This window comes from Gossypium hirsutum, chromosome D08 (genome assembly GCF_007990345.1).
Source record: "Gossypium hirsutum isolate 1008001.06 chromosome D08, Gossypium_hirsutum_v2.1, whole genome shotgun sequence".
NCBI classification, from domain to species: Eukaryota; Viridiplantae; Streptophyta; class Magnoliopsida; order Malvales; family Malvaceae; genus Gossypium; species Gossypium hirsutum.
The window spans coordinates 57,332,654-57,352,029 of NC_053444.1; the positions used below are offsets into that span (position 1 = coordinate 57,332,654).

The 19,376-nt window shown below is 31.7% G+C and overlaps 2 protein-coding genes and 1 long non-coding RNA gene across 4 annotated transcripts; 1 reads left to right on the plus strand and 2 right to left on the minus strand.

Annotated features, from left to right (window-relative positions):
* Positions 1 to 8,243: 8,243 nt before the first annotated feature.
* LOC107886416 (uncharacterized) lies at positions 8,244 to 10,436 on the minus strand. Of its 2 annotated transcripts, XR_001680761.2 has the most exons (5): positions 10,141 to 10,436; positions 9,779 to 10,054; positions 8,959 to 9,144; positions 8,731 to 8,865; positions 8,244 to 8,621 (listed from the first exon to the last, which is right to left on the minus strand). XR_001680761.2 is itself a non-coding variant. In XM_016810369.2 (4 exons), exons 1-4 carry the CDS (start codon positions 10,207 to 10,209, stop codon positions 8,794 to 8,796), a joined length of 603 nt encoding a protein of 200 aa, XP_016665858.1. In that variant the 5' UTR covers positions 10,210 to 10,433; the 3' UTR covers positions 8,244 to 8,793. The 2 variants fall into 2 exon arrangements, 1 of the variants encoding a protein (XP_016665858.1); XM_016810369.2 differs by having other exon boundaries at positions 8,244 to 8,865; positions 10,141 to 10,433.
* A 267-nt stretch (positions 10,437 to 10,703) lies between these two features.
* Positions 10,704 to 13,625, minus strand: LOC107886415 (light-harvesting complex-like protein 3 isotype 2, chloroplastic). Its single transcript, XM_016810368.2, has 3 exons — positions 13,024 to 13,625; positions 11,201 to 11,338; positions 10,704 to 11,106 (listed from the first exon to the last, which is right to left on the minus strand). The coding sequence occupies exons 1-3, from the start codon at positions 13,394 to 13,396 to the stop codon at positions 10,862 to 10,864; spliced, it is 756 nt and encodes a 251-aa protein (XP_016665857.1). The 5' UTR covers positions 13,397 to 13,625; the 3' UTR covers positions 10,704 to 10,861.
* A 2,044-nt stretch (positions 13,626 to 15,669) lies between these two features.
* LOC107888057 (uncharacterized) lies at positions 15,670 to 16,573 on the plus strand. The gene is made up of 2 exons (XR_001681259.2): positions 15,670 to 16,147; positions 16,254 to 16,573. It is a non-coding gene; the product is annotated as an uncharacterized lncRNA (long non-coding RNA).
* Positions 16,574 to 19,376: the final 2,803 nt, after the last annotated feature.

Consider the following 19,376-nt stretch of genomic DNA (forward strand, 5'->3'; position numbering starts at 1 on the left):
AATGTTTGAACCATGTCATTACCATTCAAAACAAAAATATTGTTTCGATCCATTAACAGATCATTTCCCAACTGTGCATTTTCATTTCATGCATCCATCCATCTTCTTTCTTTCTTTCTTGCATGATATATAATATATATTATATAATTCTATACCAATCATAATCATGCATCTTAAAACGTCATGCATACAATGAACTAGCATGCAATAAGAGTTAAAGAACAAATTTGACATACCTTTTCTTGTGATAAATATATTTTCTAAATCAAAATTTCACAAATTCACTGATCTTGATGCAATCACATTTGTCAATATAAATCCTCATAGTATAATGCTTATAGTGGCATGTGAATACTCGGTCAACAGACATGCCTTCTTTAATTTCTCATAAATTGCAAAATAGAACCTTAAAACTATTGGTGTGTAGGGATAAAAATAAACTTATGATAAATTAACGAAGGCCTCAAGGCGTGTATCAGTGCCACTTTTTTTCAGGTTCTATTTGCCCCCACCTATATTATGATGTGTGAAAAAGTTACTGGCAAATGAACCTCGATGATACAATGAAGCCCAATAAAGCCCAATGACTATCTATGTTTTGCATTAACAAAAACAGTCCACTGAGATCTGAGCGGAGCATAACAAGAATATCAATTTCTATAAAAAAATTTCTCCGGTAATTCTTTATAAAATAATCTAAGAATATAAAAGATAGTGGGAGAATAGAAAGAAACTTTGTTTCTATGTTTTTTGGTGTGTCATGCAAATGAAATTTCACTCCTATTTATAAGAGGTCACAATGTCTCTTCATAGGGGCATAACTACCTGAATAAATAGTCATATATTTAGCAATAAACATAATTATTCAATAGATATCTACTTGAATAATTATGACTATTTGTTAATAATCAAGTGACATAACTTTTTGTTACGCATAACTTTTCATTTGCAACTATTGAAACACTATTTATATTTTGAAAATATTCCAACATTCAGTATATATGAAATTTTGATTGATTCAATTTTCACAAATTATTAATAATGTAATGATATAATATCATTTTATGTTTACATAAAAAATTATATTTATTTTTTTTCTCAGCATAAGGATAAAACATCCATGGACAAAATATTATAACTAAGCATAAAAATAAAGAGTGCTTAAAAACACTGAGTTAGTACGAGAAAAAGCAAGGTTAGTGACATCCCTAAAGATGTTAACGAAGGACACCTCCCTAATGAAAGCAATATAACGATCAATTTCATTAAAGATCTTCCATAATTTCTAAGGTCTTAAATCTTTATTGCAAACCCAAGCCACAACAATTCCTGAATCGAAATCCACAATCAAAGGGTATGAGAATAAAGAAGTAAATCAAAACAAAGATTTTATGTGTATAATTATATTAAACATTAAATTAATTTAATCTATCGAATTTTAATTCGATTGTCATTATATTATTATTAATACGGAAATCGTAAACTCAAGTATACTTAATCACATTTTATTTAAGCATTAGAAAAATGAGATAACTACAAACATATATGTGAAGTGTATGGCCGCCAACTTTTTGATGATATTCAAACCTTATTAACTGTGGGTATCAATGTTTGAGGAATCTCTTTTTTTAAGTGAATGCAGCTGTCACGAATTGACATTTATCATTATTCATACCAAAAAGAATTGACATCTAAACATTCTCCCAACTTTCATTGAACCAACTATCTTAAGGTCCGCTCCTATGCCTCCTATATATATATATAACCCTATCTGCTGAAGTTGACTGCATTAATATTGAGCAGAAATAGATGCCTTTCCCCTTCCCTCCTCCACCCACTGCATGTATATATACTCTTTAATTCGTAGTATAATGATTGACTGATTTAAATGATCTGGTCCAAACATACAGGACTCTTTATATATATATAAAATACTCATGTTGTGTACATAGTTCATTGTAATGATTCTTTAAATATATAGAAAACTTTAAAAAAAGCGGATATATTATTTTCATATATAGGTGAATGAAGTTTTTACAAAGTGAATTATTTTGCTTGTCCCTGTATCTTGTTTATCTTCTTGTTCTTTCAGAAAACAACAATATTAAGACATTGACAAGATTGATAAAACTCATTACACTAAATTTTCTTCAATTGTCTTGGATAAGTGAAACCCCATATTTAAATGGAAAATCAGCATCAAGTTGTAAGCCTCAGAGCATTTGTTTTGCATGAAGATATGGTGAATCTTTATTAGGTGCTAGTCTAGTTCTATGGTATTACTTGCTACACGTATATTTTATATACACATATATACGTGCAGGTAAACCTGTTAGAATGTTTATAACCTTATCGGAGATACCCTATTTACAAATGGTGTCTCTTCATCCCATTGATGGGGTGGGGGGTGAAAAGAAAGCTATTGTGAAAAGCTACCACTTGGGGTTTTTTTGCATCAGTAAACACTTTCCAAAGACTAATTAACCTGAAGAATTTTTCAACTAATATTAAATGGTGCAGCATTACAATCATTTGTATTTTTAAGTCAAAAGAACGTCAATGGGATTTGATATTGAAAACTTCCCACAAACTAGACATTATCAAGGATAGTAATAATATTCTACGAGCAACAATCATTTGAATAAGAATATTTTATCAAAGTTATCAACAATGAATAAAACCCATATAAAATATCTTTTTACCAAAAAATAAATAAGTAATTCAACTCAAATTTACTCGTTAGAATAAATTTGAATTAAATCCACATAAATCAGAACCAAAAACCTCAAAGTGGCATCCTTCTTACTATTAAACCAAGGCCTCCTTAGCTATTAGATTAGCAAGGGAGGTAATGAAAAAGAAAAGCTATTGGAAGGGAATTTCATGACCAAAGAAAAAGCCATTAGAAAGGGGAATTTGTGACATATTAATGCCACTAATGATAGCTTTAAGGGAAAAAAGGAGTTTTTAATTAAAGAGAAAGATAATAAGCTTTTTTTCCACAAAAGAAAGATAATGTATATCATAATATTCCTCATTTGGTAAAGCCTGATTTGAGGCATCCCACCATAGAGGTTGAGGTGAGAATGGGAGCAAAGGGGTGGTGAAGGGAATGGGTCGGTGGTGCTGTGGTGGAGGCTAATGGTGCTTTTTTTTTTCTTTTCTTTTTTTGTATTTGTGGGACCTCATCAATACTTTCACTCCCAATGGTCATCTCTTATGAGCCACCATTAGGATGTTCTTGAACCGCATCTTACAATACTTTCTCTCTCTATGGAATTGTTGGGAAGCAAGGGTGTTTTTATTTTGGCCTTTCAAAGGGTAAACAAGATGATAATCTAGTTAAATTTAACCCATAAAAAAATTGTACAAATGATTCCAAAATTCTCTAACATGCTTTAAGTTCAAGTTTATATATGATTGGCTATCTAAGCATAGGTTTGAGATTTTAACTAGTTTATGAATATGCTATGCTTCATGAAGGTACAAACAATACAAGTAATTGTATTTGATTGGTTGCCTAACCGATAGATTTTGGGGTTGAAGTAGTTTTCAAAGGAATATATCTTCAGCATTTTATATATATTAATGGAGATTAAGTTGGATTACTAATTGATTTTCTTGATAATTTAGAGAGAATCTTAAATTAAAATAAAATATTATAAGCTAATAATTAAGAATTAGACCTTATAAAATTTTGAACACACCATTTATTTATGAACTTTAGTAAATTAAAACCCGTGACAAGCATCTACACGTGAGAACATTAATCATTGAACTTATTCCAGTGGATATATTAGGAAACCAAAAAAATAAATATGCCATAAGTTCATGTATTTTTCATAAATTTAAAATTTAGTTTTTGTATTTTTAGTTTTAGGAATTCAGTCTATCTAATTTTAGATTTCAAAATTCAGGCTTAACTATTAATATTTTTAAAATTATTTTGTTAAATTCAAGTTCATTACAAGGTCATTTTTTTAGTTACACTGTTACCAACTGATTTTTTTTTAAATACCATATCAACAAATTTAACAAATAATAATAATAGTAATAACAACTAAAATTTGAAAAGTAAAAATACCAAAATTTTCAAAATAAAAATATAGATTAAAATTTTAATTTATAAAGAGTAGAAATAAATATGGTATATTTTCATATTAGTTAATATTGCTAATGTGTTGTAGTACTATGTTTTAAGTTTGGAGATTGGAAGTCACTGCAAACAGTAATTGAGCCCCAGAAGGCTCTTGTTTGAGCATAATTTGTTCATGGGATTTGGGCCCATGGGGGATGCTTCCAATATCAAACCTCTCCATCAAGAGGCTCCACTGGTAAGACCCATGTTGAGCCATGTGATGGACCGCCAAGACCTTGAGTGCTCAGCTGAGACTTCTCCTAAAACATGCAAAGGTTGAACTTCATGACTCTCCCCCTATAATATGGAAAGACAGATTTCAGTCAACATGAAATTTTCACTATTTGCTTAGTTACAGATACGGAGAATGATCGGGAAAAAGAAAAAGAAAAAAAATAGAAATAAAGAATATTATTTTCATCTTAATGTATAAAAAATTAATTAATTTAAATTGAAGCTGTAGGAGAAGAGAAAATAAGGAAGGGGTGTATAATAGTTCAAAATTATACTCTCTTTTTTTTTTTTTTAAGTTTCATTTTCATTCTTTTCGATTTTCAACTCTACAAAACAGTGGACGAAAGGAAAATAGCTTAATGGTATTATAAGCCTTCAATTTTTTTCAAAAATTCAATTAAACCCCTCTAAACTTTTTTGCACACAATTGAGGCCTTTGAACTAATAAGACTGGCCAAATAAGCCCTTTGATTGACGTTGACCGTTAGTATTTAACAATGCTGACGTGGTTGTTAACAAACGCCACACTGGTAAAATATAAACAAAATATTTTTTAAAATTATTTTTAAATAAGAACATAATGAATTTGGACAATTGTTGTCTCGGATCATTTGAATTGGACACCCATTTGTCTAGATACATTATGAAATTATAAAGAAATCATTAAAATTGGCGTGCAAAAATTCACTGTGCAAGTGCACATGTCAAATCAAGTAATAAAGTGATAAGAAGATATCGTTCTCATAAAGACCAAATTCTAAGCTACTAATACCAACTATTTAATTTTATCTAATCCGAATCAAGAAAATAATTTCTAATGACTACTAAAATTAAGCTAAGGAAATTATGGAAATTCTATTTAACTAAAACAATTAAAATCTATAAGTTTCTCAATCAATTTTAAGAACTTGGAACTCTAACTTCACCTATTCCAGTTAATCAATTATCTCTCATCCAATCGTTCAACTTATGTAATTACTAACCCAAGATTCAATGGTATTAACTAGGCCCTTCCGATATCTAACTAAGTTAATCCCCCTTCCCACTAGCTATATTCCTATACTATGCATGTTGGGTGAAGTCACCCCGACCAAACCTATTGGGTTTATTAGGGCATTAAGTATATTCCTATCCTAGCTGCAAATTAACTTATTCGTCAGCACTACTAAAGTAAATCCTAATCTATCCAGTTGAGATCTCAAACTTAATTCTCTCTTTAAAGACAAATCAAGATTATCGAATTAATGCAATTTGGTGATCAGGTAAGCAATTTAAATAAGCATGGGACTGAATTAATAATTAACAAAAATCAAAACAATTGAAGAGAAAATAATTAATTAACTAAAAAATAGGATTCATCATTATTCCAAGAAAAATAGGGTTTAGTTCATGTTGAGTTAAGAAAACATCACAAGAAGAAATTCAATAAACTTACATTAAAAGTAAAATAATAATAATCTAGAGATAAAAATAATTATTAAACTAATGCTGAGCGCTTTGGATCTCTTTTTCTTCTCGTCTTTACAAAGCTTGGAGTTTCTTTTGGTGTGAGAGAATTATTTCTTAGCCTCCAAGTTAATTCCTTACTCTTTTTCCCTTTTTTCTTTTTTCTTTTTCTTAAATCATGTCTCTCTTTATTTTTAGGCTTTTAATCATTTCACTCCACCAGACGTCGAATTGTGATGGGGAGGACTGTTTGCTATTTGAAAATTTTGAATTGAAGATTGTGTGAAATTCGGTGGAGCGGAAGACTCCTCTTCACTACTTTTTACTTTATAGTTCAAGCCTTCCATCCTTCATGTAAAGCCTACAATGTATAGAGAAAAGTAACAAGTAAATCTGAGTTAAACTCTAAAAATTAGAAAAATCATATGAAACATAATTAAGCTAAATAATAATAAAATGTAATAAACACCTAAGTGCAAAAATTACCTCCAAAATGCTATAAAAACTATACTAAGATAAATCTAAATATGAGAGTTATAAAAAATTATAAAAAATTAAAATTTATAAATTTATTAGAAATTAATTAAAATCATATAAAATTTATAAAAAATAATTTATTATTTATTATTTTATATAAAATAACTTATATTATAATATCAAGATTGAGAAATTTTTTGTTATATTTTTCCTCTCATTTCTCAATTTTCTCAATTTATATTAATAAAATAAATTAATCAGAATGAGAAAAATAATTTTCATAAAATTTTATAAAAATAATTTAATTTTTATCAAATTTTATGATTTTTAATTAATTTCTAATAAATTTTATAACATTTTTTTCTAAATTTTTTTATGGTTTTTAATAAATTATTTTTATGAACTTTATAAAATTTTATGGTTTTAAAATAATTTATAATAATTTTTATAAATTGAAATTTTTTTTATAAATTTATGCTTTTTTATAGTTTTTAGCATGAATCTAGACAAATGAGTGTCTAGATTCATTGTGTACTTATTTTTAAAATAATTGTAAATTTGATTTTTATTTTTTATACTGTCTTAGATGGTGGTGTGACACTTCCACGTTAGTAATTGGTGCTGATGTGGCGTTTATTAATAACCACATTAGTGTTGCCGTTAAATATTAATGGTCAACATCAATGAAAAGACCTATTTGGTCTAACTTATTAGTTCATGGATTCATTTGGGTTTAAAATATTTAGAGGAGTTTAAATGACTTTTTTGAAAAAGTTTAAAAATTTATTTTACCAATGAAAATTAATGTTTATTTCAAATTTTCTATTGTGAATTATAAGAAGTAAAATTTTACTTCTAATTTTTCTATTTTTTTACCCCTTAAAATTTTAATCTTTTAAACATTTTTTCCACTTTACGAAGGTAAAGCTGAAGCCCAAAAACTCGTCCTAACCAATTTGTGATAGATTTTGATACGATACAAATTGAATTAAAAGCTCCAAAAAAAGAAAGCTCGGAAATAAATGAAATCTTTGAGTCTACAAAATCTATGTCCGAAAATTTTAAATCCAAGAAAGGCTGAACAAGTAACCAATGACTTAAGTTAAATCCGGTTTAGAGTAAAAAAAAAAATCTGAATTTATAAATATTATATAATTATATTAATTGTTTATTATCAATAAAAGTCATTAATAATTAATGTTTATATTTATTAGATACTTTGACTACCTGTTTCATTTAATGTCAAAACAACCGTTGGAATAACTAGTTTGAAACAATCAAAGATTTTGTGTTGGCATATTTGATCGTGTTTCATTTTATTTGGGCCTTATATAACAATGGATTGGTGATGAAGGGAAAAAATAATTGAACTCATGTTTGTGTTTTAACCTAATCAAATGACTTCTTAAAGGAGAAGAAGAGTTTGTGTTATCTAAGGACTATCCTTATCCCGATTGGACTATTTGAAGTTGTTGGAAGATTTTTTTATAAATGAATTTTTTAGATAAATATTTAAGATGATTTAAATGATAAATTTCAACTTTTAAATAAAAGATTAAAGCCGTTTAAAACCCTACTGAAGAGTATGGGTAGCTTAGTTACACATTGAAGAGTAGATATGGAGAGAATTTTATTATTTGTAGGTGAGGATATTTTGAGAGTAACTGTAACAATTTGATTCAATTAGGGTTGCAGTTATTTAGATGAATTGAATTTTAGCTAATACATTATTTAGATCAATTGTTGCACAAAGTTGGATTGATAAATCTAAGTAGCGTTAACAAAGATTATGTATTGATCCTCTTCTTGTTTTGCTCTTTACTTCACTTTGCCTGTCATAACATTAGTTAAAAAAACTGGTTGGAAAAACTAGCAAATCCAGAATTTCAGCATAGTTAGGAAAAGGTTCTCTAAAAAAAGGAAGGAATTCAATTGGTAAAAAGAGCAATAGCCAAAAACCGAAGATAATTCAAGCATAAAATTATTTGAATGTGAAAATATCTAAACCTAAGTTGATCCAATCCAGAAATATCTGAAATCGAATCCGAAAACAACTCGATCAGAGCTCCGTAAAGCTGCCTCCATATTGCTCAACCCCCTTCTAGCTCAATTAACAAACCAACTTTGTCCCAGCTACTCCATTTGATTTTTGGCGAACCAGGAGCCGTAAATTCATTTCCAATTTCAACCGCTACGTTCAATTTCTTTGTGCTATTCCAGGTGTTGCCAACAGTATTGAAACTCAGATGCAATGGATCAACGCCCCTATAGCTCATATTACAAGCAATTGAGACAACGAATGCTTTACACATTATAGAAAATTTATCTGAGACGTGTCAACAAATAATCGTCACTTTATTGTTCAAGAAAGAGCAAACTCTGCCGCTACAAGCTACAAATGAACGTAGAAATTCGTGCTAATACATATAACTCACCCAATAGTCACCTCTTCCAAAACATTTACAACAATTTACGGGGAAACCAGCTAAAATTGGGCTTTACCGATGCTGATTCTTATGCAACCTGGAGTTTGGTTTTGAAAAACACCTCCATTTCTTTTGCATCTGACTCTGAGAGAAAGAAAGGGGGACCGTTTCCTTTATAACAATGAAGAAATGAACAACTCATTAAGTCATAAGAATGATGGTAATTTTACACATCACCTGTAGGCTTTTCATTACAGCTTTGATCTTATTATTGCTTGTGGATCCATCTTTCCTTTTGTTCTCAGTTTTCTTGGATTGGAGGAGGTTCTTCAATGATCTAAAAACACTTGGGACCAGTATTCCCCATTTGTCAAAACAAGCTGGAGTCCTGGAATATGTTGCCTTTCTTTGGACAGCCCTAATCTACCACATCAAAAATGAAAAAGGGGAGAGGAATCACAACTAACCTTTCTTTATCTTCTTTGACAATAAATGCTTATGGACCCATTTTGAATCAAACAACCCCTTTATTTAGTTAGTTCTGCTTTTTCTTTTTCTCTTTAATCCACATTGCTTCAACTTAAAAAAAAAGACTATACTAGTGGCTATATGAAGCAAATATCTCATCAAACTTGAAATTTAATCTCTTTAATTTGACTGTAACTCCAAAGTGGAAGAAAAGAAAAAGGATCCAAGGACTGAAATAGCTCTTCTTCTTCTTTTCTTTTGGTTATTGTCATGATCCGACACAACTCACTAGACCATTTCGTAACAACATAAAATCGAAATTCTTTTAAGGTTTTGCCACACCTTTAAGTAGGCTTCCTAAGAAATCGAAATATAACATACAAATGAGTGCACCTTACAAAATAGATAGCAATTGATTTAATATATAAATTGGTATCAGTTCAGCAAATTACACTCATGCGTGTTATATTTCGAGTTTGGATTTGTAGAGATACACTTGGGAGTGGCAAAACCTTAAGAGACTATGACAATATAATAATTCTGATTCATGTTCTAACTAATGTAGTTAAAGCATTAGTGGGTGAAATACTTTTTTTGAATGTGGCTGCTGCTGATCAATGGAAGAAACAGGCTTTGACTGTAAAGCTCTGGATGCGGATGATCGAGCAGACTCCCTTAGGCGCCGAGAGTAGTGAAGAAGCTCAGCTCTTCTATTGTACCCTTTGCCAGCTCCACCATGATTATGTTGAATCAGCTCTTGATTGATGATCTGGTGAAGAGAAGGGATGTGCTTCAACGATGCCCTCCTCCTGGGTTTCTCTACATAAACAGTTACGAACACGGCCTTTTGTTCATAGTATGTTGCCTGAAAAATCATCCCAAGTTATTTATTTGCTTCATCATGTATAAGATTCAGAACCTGGAGATGAAACCGGAGGGAGGGGGGCTTACCGTTTTGGTTGGCATGCTGTTGTTGACAAGGAGAGAATTTGAGTTGGAGAAATCATCGGAAGCTGACATATTTGATGTTGCAAACACAAAGATAATACAATAGCCAAACAGAGAAAGCCGACCTTGGAATCATTGGTTGAATCGATCAACCGACCTCGTCGGTATTTCCTAAAAAGGTTCCAAATTGATGAAACTTATGCAAATTAAACGGCACCCTTGGCCCTGACCATAATGAAAAATGTGAATCTCATGCAAGGAAATACATATTGGTATAATTTAATTATCTTTTAACATTAACAATTTCTTAAATAAAAAGGTACAACAACCAACCATACTTATTTTCTGAAATTTTTTCAACCCATAAAAAATTATATTAAGAAAAAAAAAGTGGCTGATGATGAATCACCAATCTTTTGTTGCATTGCTTTCCACTTGACATTGCCATTTAACTTAACCAAAAATCTTACACCTAACAAAAAAAAAAAAATCTAAACTTTCTATTAAAAGAAATTGTCCAGTTCTTGATTATTTGTGATATATAATATATAATACGAGGGAAAGCATTAGCTGAAACTTTCATATATTCGTTGAGGCTAAAAAATCACGCACACAACATAGCTAGGCATATAGAAAGTACTCATATTTCAAGTTTCCTTACAAACAGGGAAGAGCTGAAAATACGGCATTGGTGAAAAAAAAATGTTAAGAAACTACAATTGAACTAGTTACTGTTGGAACTATTGTCATCCTGCCAAGTTGCTTGCCATTGCTTGTCATAAAAGGTTGTCTCTTCAATAAGCTTCTTGATGTTATCTAAATCTTCATTCTTCCTGATTAAAAGCACTCCCGCAACAGCTACAAACAATAGGGTCTTGCAAAAGAAGTTGCCCATTTGGTCAACCAATCCTACTCCAGTCAAGCTATCAACCAGATATGCCATGAAGAACCCAATCATTGCTGCACGGCCTGCATAAAACTCATAACATTGAATTGGGGTTAAACAAACCGGTAATGCGACTACTGGAGCCACAATGTCAGAACAACAAAGATTTGCACAAACCATTAAGCAATTCAGCTTCAGGTAGATGGAATCTCTTCATCCATGCCCACCAAGGTATGATGGCAGTGTCAAACACTACAGGGTCGTCATTACTGGTAGTTTCTGGATTATCCTGGAGCCATTTTCTCCTCCTGACCTCTGTGGAGTTCAAGTAAGTTTGTCACAAACAAAGGAATGATAGAATCAACAGGAAAAATTAGACTAGAATTTCAAACATAGCATGTATTTGCCTCAATGGCTCAAACCCTCAAAGTCAAGCAAGAATAATGTATGTAAATGAACATAGAGTTTAGTAAAAACACAGATGACACTTGTTATACTAATATATATGAACAGGTCACAAGCTCACAAGAGCCCAAGCACTTAGAATGATCAAGGAGTGGGCCGCTTGGCACAACAACTATCAAGAGCTGGCAGCCTTGTCGGGAAGGATCTTGGGCAATCAAGGTTGCAGGGCCAACAAACTGGTCACTATGCAGACTAGGCAAACTAGCATGCCAACAAGCCAAAACAGGCAACCAATGGCCAAGAAACGGGCAGCCCAAAGACTCCCCAGATACAGCTCTCTTTCTCTCTCTCTAGACTCTCACTCTCTGTACATGCTCTTGTCTATGCTGCCTTCTCCATTATACTACACTCATTGATATAAGCATCAGATAGGGTCCCAGAGCATAAGCTCTGACGACTCCTAGCTCACATTATATTGCAAAAACCCCAAGTGTCCAAGCTCAGCTAACCCTCTTCAAAGGATATTCTTAAGCCAAATCCATCACAACAAGGACATCAACAACACTAATAGCCTATATGTCATTTTTTACGCTAATGACTTTCATTGATAAATCTAATACATTAATTTAGCGAATGTCAGGATTTTTCACAGGATTCACTTAGTTTAACTGTACAAGAGCAAAAAAGAATACAGGGACGGGGCATACCAAAACAATCATAAGGAATTTACAATAACAAAAAACCTGTCTAGGCCTCAACAACATCTAATCAGAAAAAGGCCCCATTAATCTTCTGGCCTAACCACTAACCACTGTTTTCTAGTGTCGGTGGACTCCAAGTATGTTTCTTTGTTCTTTAATAAGTATCCTTTTCCATTTAGATGTTGCCGAGCACAAGCCTAGATAGGCTTTTGTTTAACAAAAGAAAGAGTTTGTTGTATTAGTATTTTTCATTAAATCGGTTTCAAATGGGAGTAGAGCTTGCAATGAATACAAACCAGAACACCTGACACCTACCAAATATCCTTTGTACCACCTTAATACTAATCTGTTCTGAATCAATAATACCGCTTACTGCATATGTGAACAGTCGATTATTAATGCACAATAATAGCATTACTGTCATCTGTATCACCGTCCTATTTCAGCTAAACAGCATAGTCGTAGGACACCCAATATGGAAACTAAAAGATTAAGCTTTACCCCACTTTGAACTACCATTCTAACAAGTACAAAATGTATCAATCTGTTGACTATCAGCTAACTCTACAAACATAGTCATTTCCTGTTCTAAGTACCACCGCATCTGTTGATTATCAGCTAAACAACCTAACCTTGTTGTTACCCACCTAAGATAAGCCACTGCCAGTCATGGAAAGCTTTTTTGCAGTCACAGTTTTAACGACCATTCCTTCTGTCCTTCTCTCTTATCAAAGAACAAGAAGGGAACAAAATGCTTTAAGTTTGAATCAAAGGAAATGCATTTAACATCAGTTTCATTAAGACCCTTTCAAGAAACCAACAAAAAATAACAACTTATTCAGGTTTTGCAAGTAGAAATTGGAAAAAAAAATTAAAAAGAAAAAGAAAACTTACCAGCATCAATAACAGCATCCCAGTCAGTGGTGCCATTTTTCTGAAACTGTTTCAAGTCCCAAGTTCCTCCAATCCACCTAGGATCCTCAAACTTGCTCAAAACCTCAATTTCAGTGCTGGTAGCCGCCCCGTTAGGCCCAGAAGATCCCTCCACGGCCTTTTCGAGGACGGGGTCATTCTGACTGGGTTTTGGGTCTTCAACGGCAGGAACAGAAGCTGAAACTCCAGCTCCATTGTCTGGTAAAGACTTAGGAGTGGAAAGCGAAAGAAAGGGTTTCTTAAGAGGGAGAAAAAGAGTGGGTTTGTGGGTGAAATTGGGGTTGACAGAGGAGGTAGGACAAGGAGGAGAAAACAAGGCCATGGATATTGACATAGATTCGTGTATTCAGTTTTGTTTTGGTTTTTTGAGGACGATGATGGAGTGATGAACTTTTTCTTTTTCAGTTACAGACCATGGCTGAGTTCAGTTTGTGGGGGAGAAGGGTGTGGTGTTTGAGGCTGTCAGCCATCCACCAATTTGACTTAAAAAATTGGAAGTTATTGCAGTTCGATACTTTGGGCTCACTTTGTCCAACCATTTCCATATTTCATGTAAGACTGCTAAGCTAGGGATTGAAAAATAATCCAAGGTCATTTTTTATTTCCCAAGAATGGGGTTTGGAATTAAATGGGACGTTTATTAAAAAAAGTAAAATATTTATTTTTACTATTTTTTATGTTTTATGTTTTAAAAAAAATTAACCTTTAATGTTTGTAATTATCTTATACAATAAAACTAAATTGACACAATATATAAATAGTAGAGTTAAAATTAAGTTACCATAAATATATTTTAATATTGAGTTCATAAATGAATTATATTTTTACTAGTAATTAATACCATTAAAGTGGAAGAAAGGGTGAAGCTTTACCAATTCGACACGTGTAATGGGAAATAAAATCACCTTATTGTCGTTTCAAGATTGAATTAATACGCTCTGATTTTAGTTGAAGTTGTGAATTTCATAAGTTTTCATATTAATATTTAATTTTCTTTACACAGTCTATCATATTTCTTTAAAAAAATACATCTAATCAAATTCCAAGCTTCAATGTAATAATAATTACTATATTTAAGGATTAAAGACAGCAAGAAAACTTACAGCCTGTTTGGTTCAGTGTAATAGGTATTCCATTACGCCTCGATTACGCGCCTATTACATTACCGACCTATTCCCCAAATTCTTTGCTTTTCTATTCCCTTCCCAAATCGACGATTAGCCCTATTACGTCCGTCTTCCCAAATCAGTCTCTGTTTTACCCTCCCTCCCAAATCGACCTCCACCCTCTCCTTTTTCTGTCCTCGTTGATTTCTCCTCCCATTTCTTTACCGATTCTCTCTCTCGGTCTCTTTTTTCATTTTTTCCCTGTCATTTGTTGTGGTTTTTAATCTCTCTCGATCTTTTTTTTTTCATTTTTCCCTGTCATTTGTTGTGGTTTTTGAAATCCACTGCTTCATTGGAGACTGATTTTGAGGTATGAATCTTGAACTTTTCATTTCTTTGTCTGTCTTTGCCTTGGATTGTGGTTGCTTTCATTGTGCTGCTGCTGATTTTGGTACAGTATGATACTGTTGTGAATTTCTTATTTTGGTTGGTTTTTAGGTGTTTGATTTGTGATAGACTGAACTGGGTTTGCCTTTATCATATCAAGTATAAGCATGTACGATAGTTTTGTATTGTAAATAACACTGCAAAACACAAAAGAAGTTGCTTGTTTAACACAGAGTATCCGATGGTTTTAATGTTTTGGTCATAAAAATATTTGCTTGCATAGACATAATTTCTACCAGAAAAAATCAAACCCTACTTTGGATTCTTTGAAAATTGAATGATATAATTTCAGTTGAAGACAAGAATTTTTTTGCCTGAATAAAACTCTATTGCTTGTTGTTTTCATTAGTTAAATAATAAGAAAGAGGAAAACAACAGCGGGACGAGAAATTAGTGCATTCCATTGTTTGAAATTGAGTTAGAATTGTCTTCTAAAGGCTAGGACTGATCTAATTTGCTTTCCGTCACCTGATCAAAAAAGCAAAATTCTCTGAGGGACAAGCTTTTAGTAACATAAAAGGAGAAAGAATGTTAAAAGTCCTGACATGCATAGTCATATATCATTTAAGTTTCATCTTAGGCCCTAAAGAATGTTAGGTCCTCTGACATGCTAAATTATTTCCATTTAATCAACTAGCATAGATGAATATGCAAAGAAGCTTTCTTCTTTTATGCTAAATTATTTCCATTTGTCACCATGTGCATGGTTTATGCTAATATCTTTTATCTTTTAAGTATAGTTTAAATCTAGGGCCTTAACGTAAGGTAAAGTGCCCTATTATTTGAGTAGTTTTGTTGCTTCTTCTGTTGTCATTTAAAAATATGATTTCCAAAGGCAAGTATTAATATGACCATGGTCTTCTCCTGCTCTTGAATTGAAAAAATAAAAGAAAAAGGAAAGTTTCTTGTGTGATTGTTAAGCATCCAACCTAAAACCAATTGTCAATAGGTGAGGGGCTCAACTTGGATATAAGGTCACAAGAAACACGAGATTTATTAGATGTGATATAATACCAAATAACACACCCCTTTATGTGTTTCTACGTTTCAATTCTTACCAATTTTATACTTGCCAAAACATGTTACGAACTAGGAAGGTTTTTACACTTCACCTATTTCTTCCGTATAGTTATCCCTTTCCTTTTTTTTTCCTCCTCTTGAAAGGAGTCAATGGTGACAAATGGAGACTAGGCTTATTATTCATATAGTACTTTTTATCTTCAATATTTAACTAATTAAACCTGATTGTTAGATATAAAGACTGCCTGAACTGTGTGTATATGAAAACCCTTAAAATCCTTGGGTGATTTGGCTAGTATCTGATGGGAGAATGTGGATGACTTTTAGTCCCCTGCAATTATTTATTTGCAAGCGGCAGGTATCAGTAAATTATGTGAAGTGAAAATCCTGAGTTTCAATATATGTGAATTTTGCAGACAAGGAAATTAAAAGAGCTGCTTGAAAATAGTTTAGGATGGGAGTTCCAGCAGAAAAGTGCAGTTGATGGAATCTACTTTGAAGAGAATGATGAGGTCTCTCTCTGATTTTTTCATCTCCATGAACTTCAATCTCTCTCTCTCTATATATATGTATATAAACAACATCATCCCTCACCATTCCTGCTTTTAACTTGTGCAGTATGCTCCTGTGGTTGAGATGTTGGATGAGCCGAGCGGTAGCGAACCCACATCTTAGATAGTTACATCATGTCTTATTATTTTTTGTTAATACATTAACGGCTGTGAGGGTAGTTTTCAACTTTGGAAATAGCAAGTCTGTGGTATATCAGCCTATAGGATCAGAGGTAAACAACACTTGAAATTAATTCCATGTATAAATCAATTATCTAAACTACAATGAACTTCCAATCTTGTCTCAAAATTGTGTAATCATGGACTGGGACATATGCTTAATTTAAGCCCTGAAATGCAGTGTTCGATAGATACAGCTATTTTTTACTTGATGTTCTTTTGTTCCATTCTGTTTATCCTGCTTTGGTTAGAGAACTAGACAAGGGGTGATGCATTTATGATGAACTCCTTTCTCAAAATAAAAAATTGTCTAAAATTCAGTACAATATTCAGAAGATAATAGTAATGGTTATTGAATTTATGTTTATTAAAAATTAATCAATAATTGAGTTGAAGTAAACCGGTGAAATGCTTACAAATAAATATTCTTTTAAGTTTGGATTCAATCTTTAAAATTGCATATAAAAATACCAAAAGATGAGAACACCGTTATATAAATATTTAATTATTTTATTAAAATAATTAACTTAGAAACAAATATTATATTTTTGTTCATGTAAATAATTCTTAAATTTGAATCTAGATAATTATTTTAAATTTTATTAAATCATATATTTTAATTAAAATATATTTAATATTAATTATTTCAAATTATATTTTATAGTATCATATATTATGATTTTAGTAAATTCATATAAGAATATTGATTATTAGAATTTTATTAAATTATATATTTTAATTAAAATATATTTAATAATAATTATGTTAAATTATCTTTTATAGTATCATATATTATGATTTGAGTAAATTCATATAAGAATATTGATTATTAAGAATTTTATTAAATTATATATTTTAATTATAATATATTTAATAATAATTATGTTTAAATATGATTAAATTATTTATTATTGATATTAATAATCTTATTAAAATTTAAATAACAATAACAATAATCATTTACTCAAACAAATTTATGCTAAGGGTATTCTAGTCATTTTAGTTTTTTCCATTATGCTATTACACCTCTATTCCATTCAACCAAACACAAGATTACTATTACGCCTCTATTCCATTACATTCAACTAAACAATTGATTTGCTATTACGCCTCTATTCCATTACGCCTCTAATCCATTACGCCTATATTCCAATACAGTGAACCAAACGTGCTGTTAGAGCATGTTTGGTTGGGGGAATAGGAATGCATTCCCCCCAAATCGGTGCGCCCACCACCAAACATTAGTTTAGTTGGCTGTATTGGTATTACGGCCTGAATCCATTCCCTCCCTATTACAGGAAAACGCTGAATAGCCATTCATTGCCCACATATCCGATTGGCTATTCCATCCGGCTCTCTTTTTCCTTTTTCCATTTTCCAATTTCTGCCCTCATTCATCTTCTCTTTCACTTTCTTGCCATATTTCAGATTTTCTCATTCATCTTCTCCCACAGATCTGTAATTTTTTTTTCTTCTGTTCCCATATTTCAAGTAATTTTTTTCTTTGATTTTTCCATTCTTTTTAACATTTCTATTTTGTGTTTTTTGTCGGTTTTTTAGCCATGGTTCTCGAGGTAAGCTATTCTATTTTAGATTCCTCTTTTGATCTCCTTCTAAATCATCAATTATTTTAGTATTTTTCTTCTTCTTTTTTCGTTACTCAAAAGGGTTTTGTTGATTTTTCTTTTTTGGTTTTTAATTTTCAAATCGATCAATTAGGCTACTATGATATGCATTGATAACTCAGAATGGATGCGAAACGACAATTATTCTCTGTCTCGATTTGAAGCACAAGCAAGAGCTCATAGGCTAGGCCAGAAGAAGGATGTACTTGTTTACATTTTGAAACAGTATGTTCCTAATCATTAAGTAGTGTTTTCTGTTGCGTACCATTTTGTTTTACCTTGAATTGTGTTTGATTATATTTTCTTTGATAAGGTTCAAACTGTTGAAGAACAAGTCAGAGCTTCTGCTGAACACAAATTGGCAGTTGCTAATCAAAGTATCACTGTCGGTTTCTTTGATAATAATACAAGGTAAATTGGGTTGTTTGTTGAGCTATAGTTTATTGCATGGAGCACAAGCAGTTTCAAGAGTGTTTTGACTCATGCTCTTAAGTAAATTTCTGTGATTTTATCGACAGTGCTGAAGATCGTAGGGAGTATTTAGGGTCCCTCTTGTGGGAGTGTAAGAAAGAGGAAGTTGCTCCCGTGTGGGATGATGATGCAGTTTACTGGAGAAATTCAATGCATTTACTTTTATTGATCTGTTTATGTTTTTTTTTTGGTTGAAAACCAATGATGATGAGTAATGGATGTTTGGTTCTGGAACATCTTGTTTGAAGAAATTGTAATGACAGTTGAAGAGGATGTGAGAGGAGACATTGATGTGATGATTTTGCAATTATATATTTGTCATTGAACCATATTTGACTATGATCTTAAGTTTTGGTGCTAAATCGTCTTTGGTACAACAGTCTAATAGATTTCTACTTCAAATTAGACTGTGTTCCTAGTTTGGATTGTTTGTCACTTTTAGAAGGAAATTTGATTATAAGCATAGAACATATGTGCAGACCTTGAGAGAAAATTGCAAAATTTTACTGCTGTATACTTCCTTGGCCTCAAAGCAGATGGTTAAAATGCTTAAAACCCCTACAGTTTAATCCTTGAAATTGTTGAGTTTACGGTTTTCCTTTGAAATGATTGGAAAGTTAGGCTATCTAAATTTTAATTCTGACAAAATTCTTTTATTTTTTCTATTAAATACTTCTTTCAGCTCATGGTGACAAATTTGCTGCGAAAAGAATGAGAAGGCTGACCCAAAAGAGAGCTATTGATTATACTAGTACTGTTGTGCGATATATGCAGGTATTTTTTCATGTTTAGTTGTTTTCATAAGCGTTTTTTTTCTATATCTTTCTATAAGTTGTTGCATGGTCAGAATGGTGAATCTGATTAACATGGATGCCTATGTTTGTTCTTAGATGGCTTAAATGTCTCTTCATTAT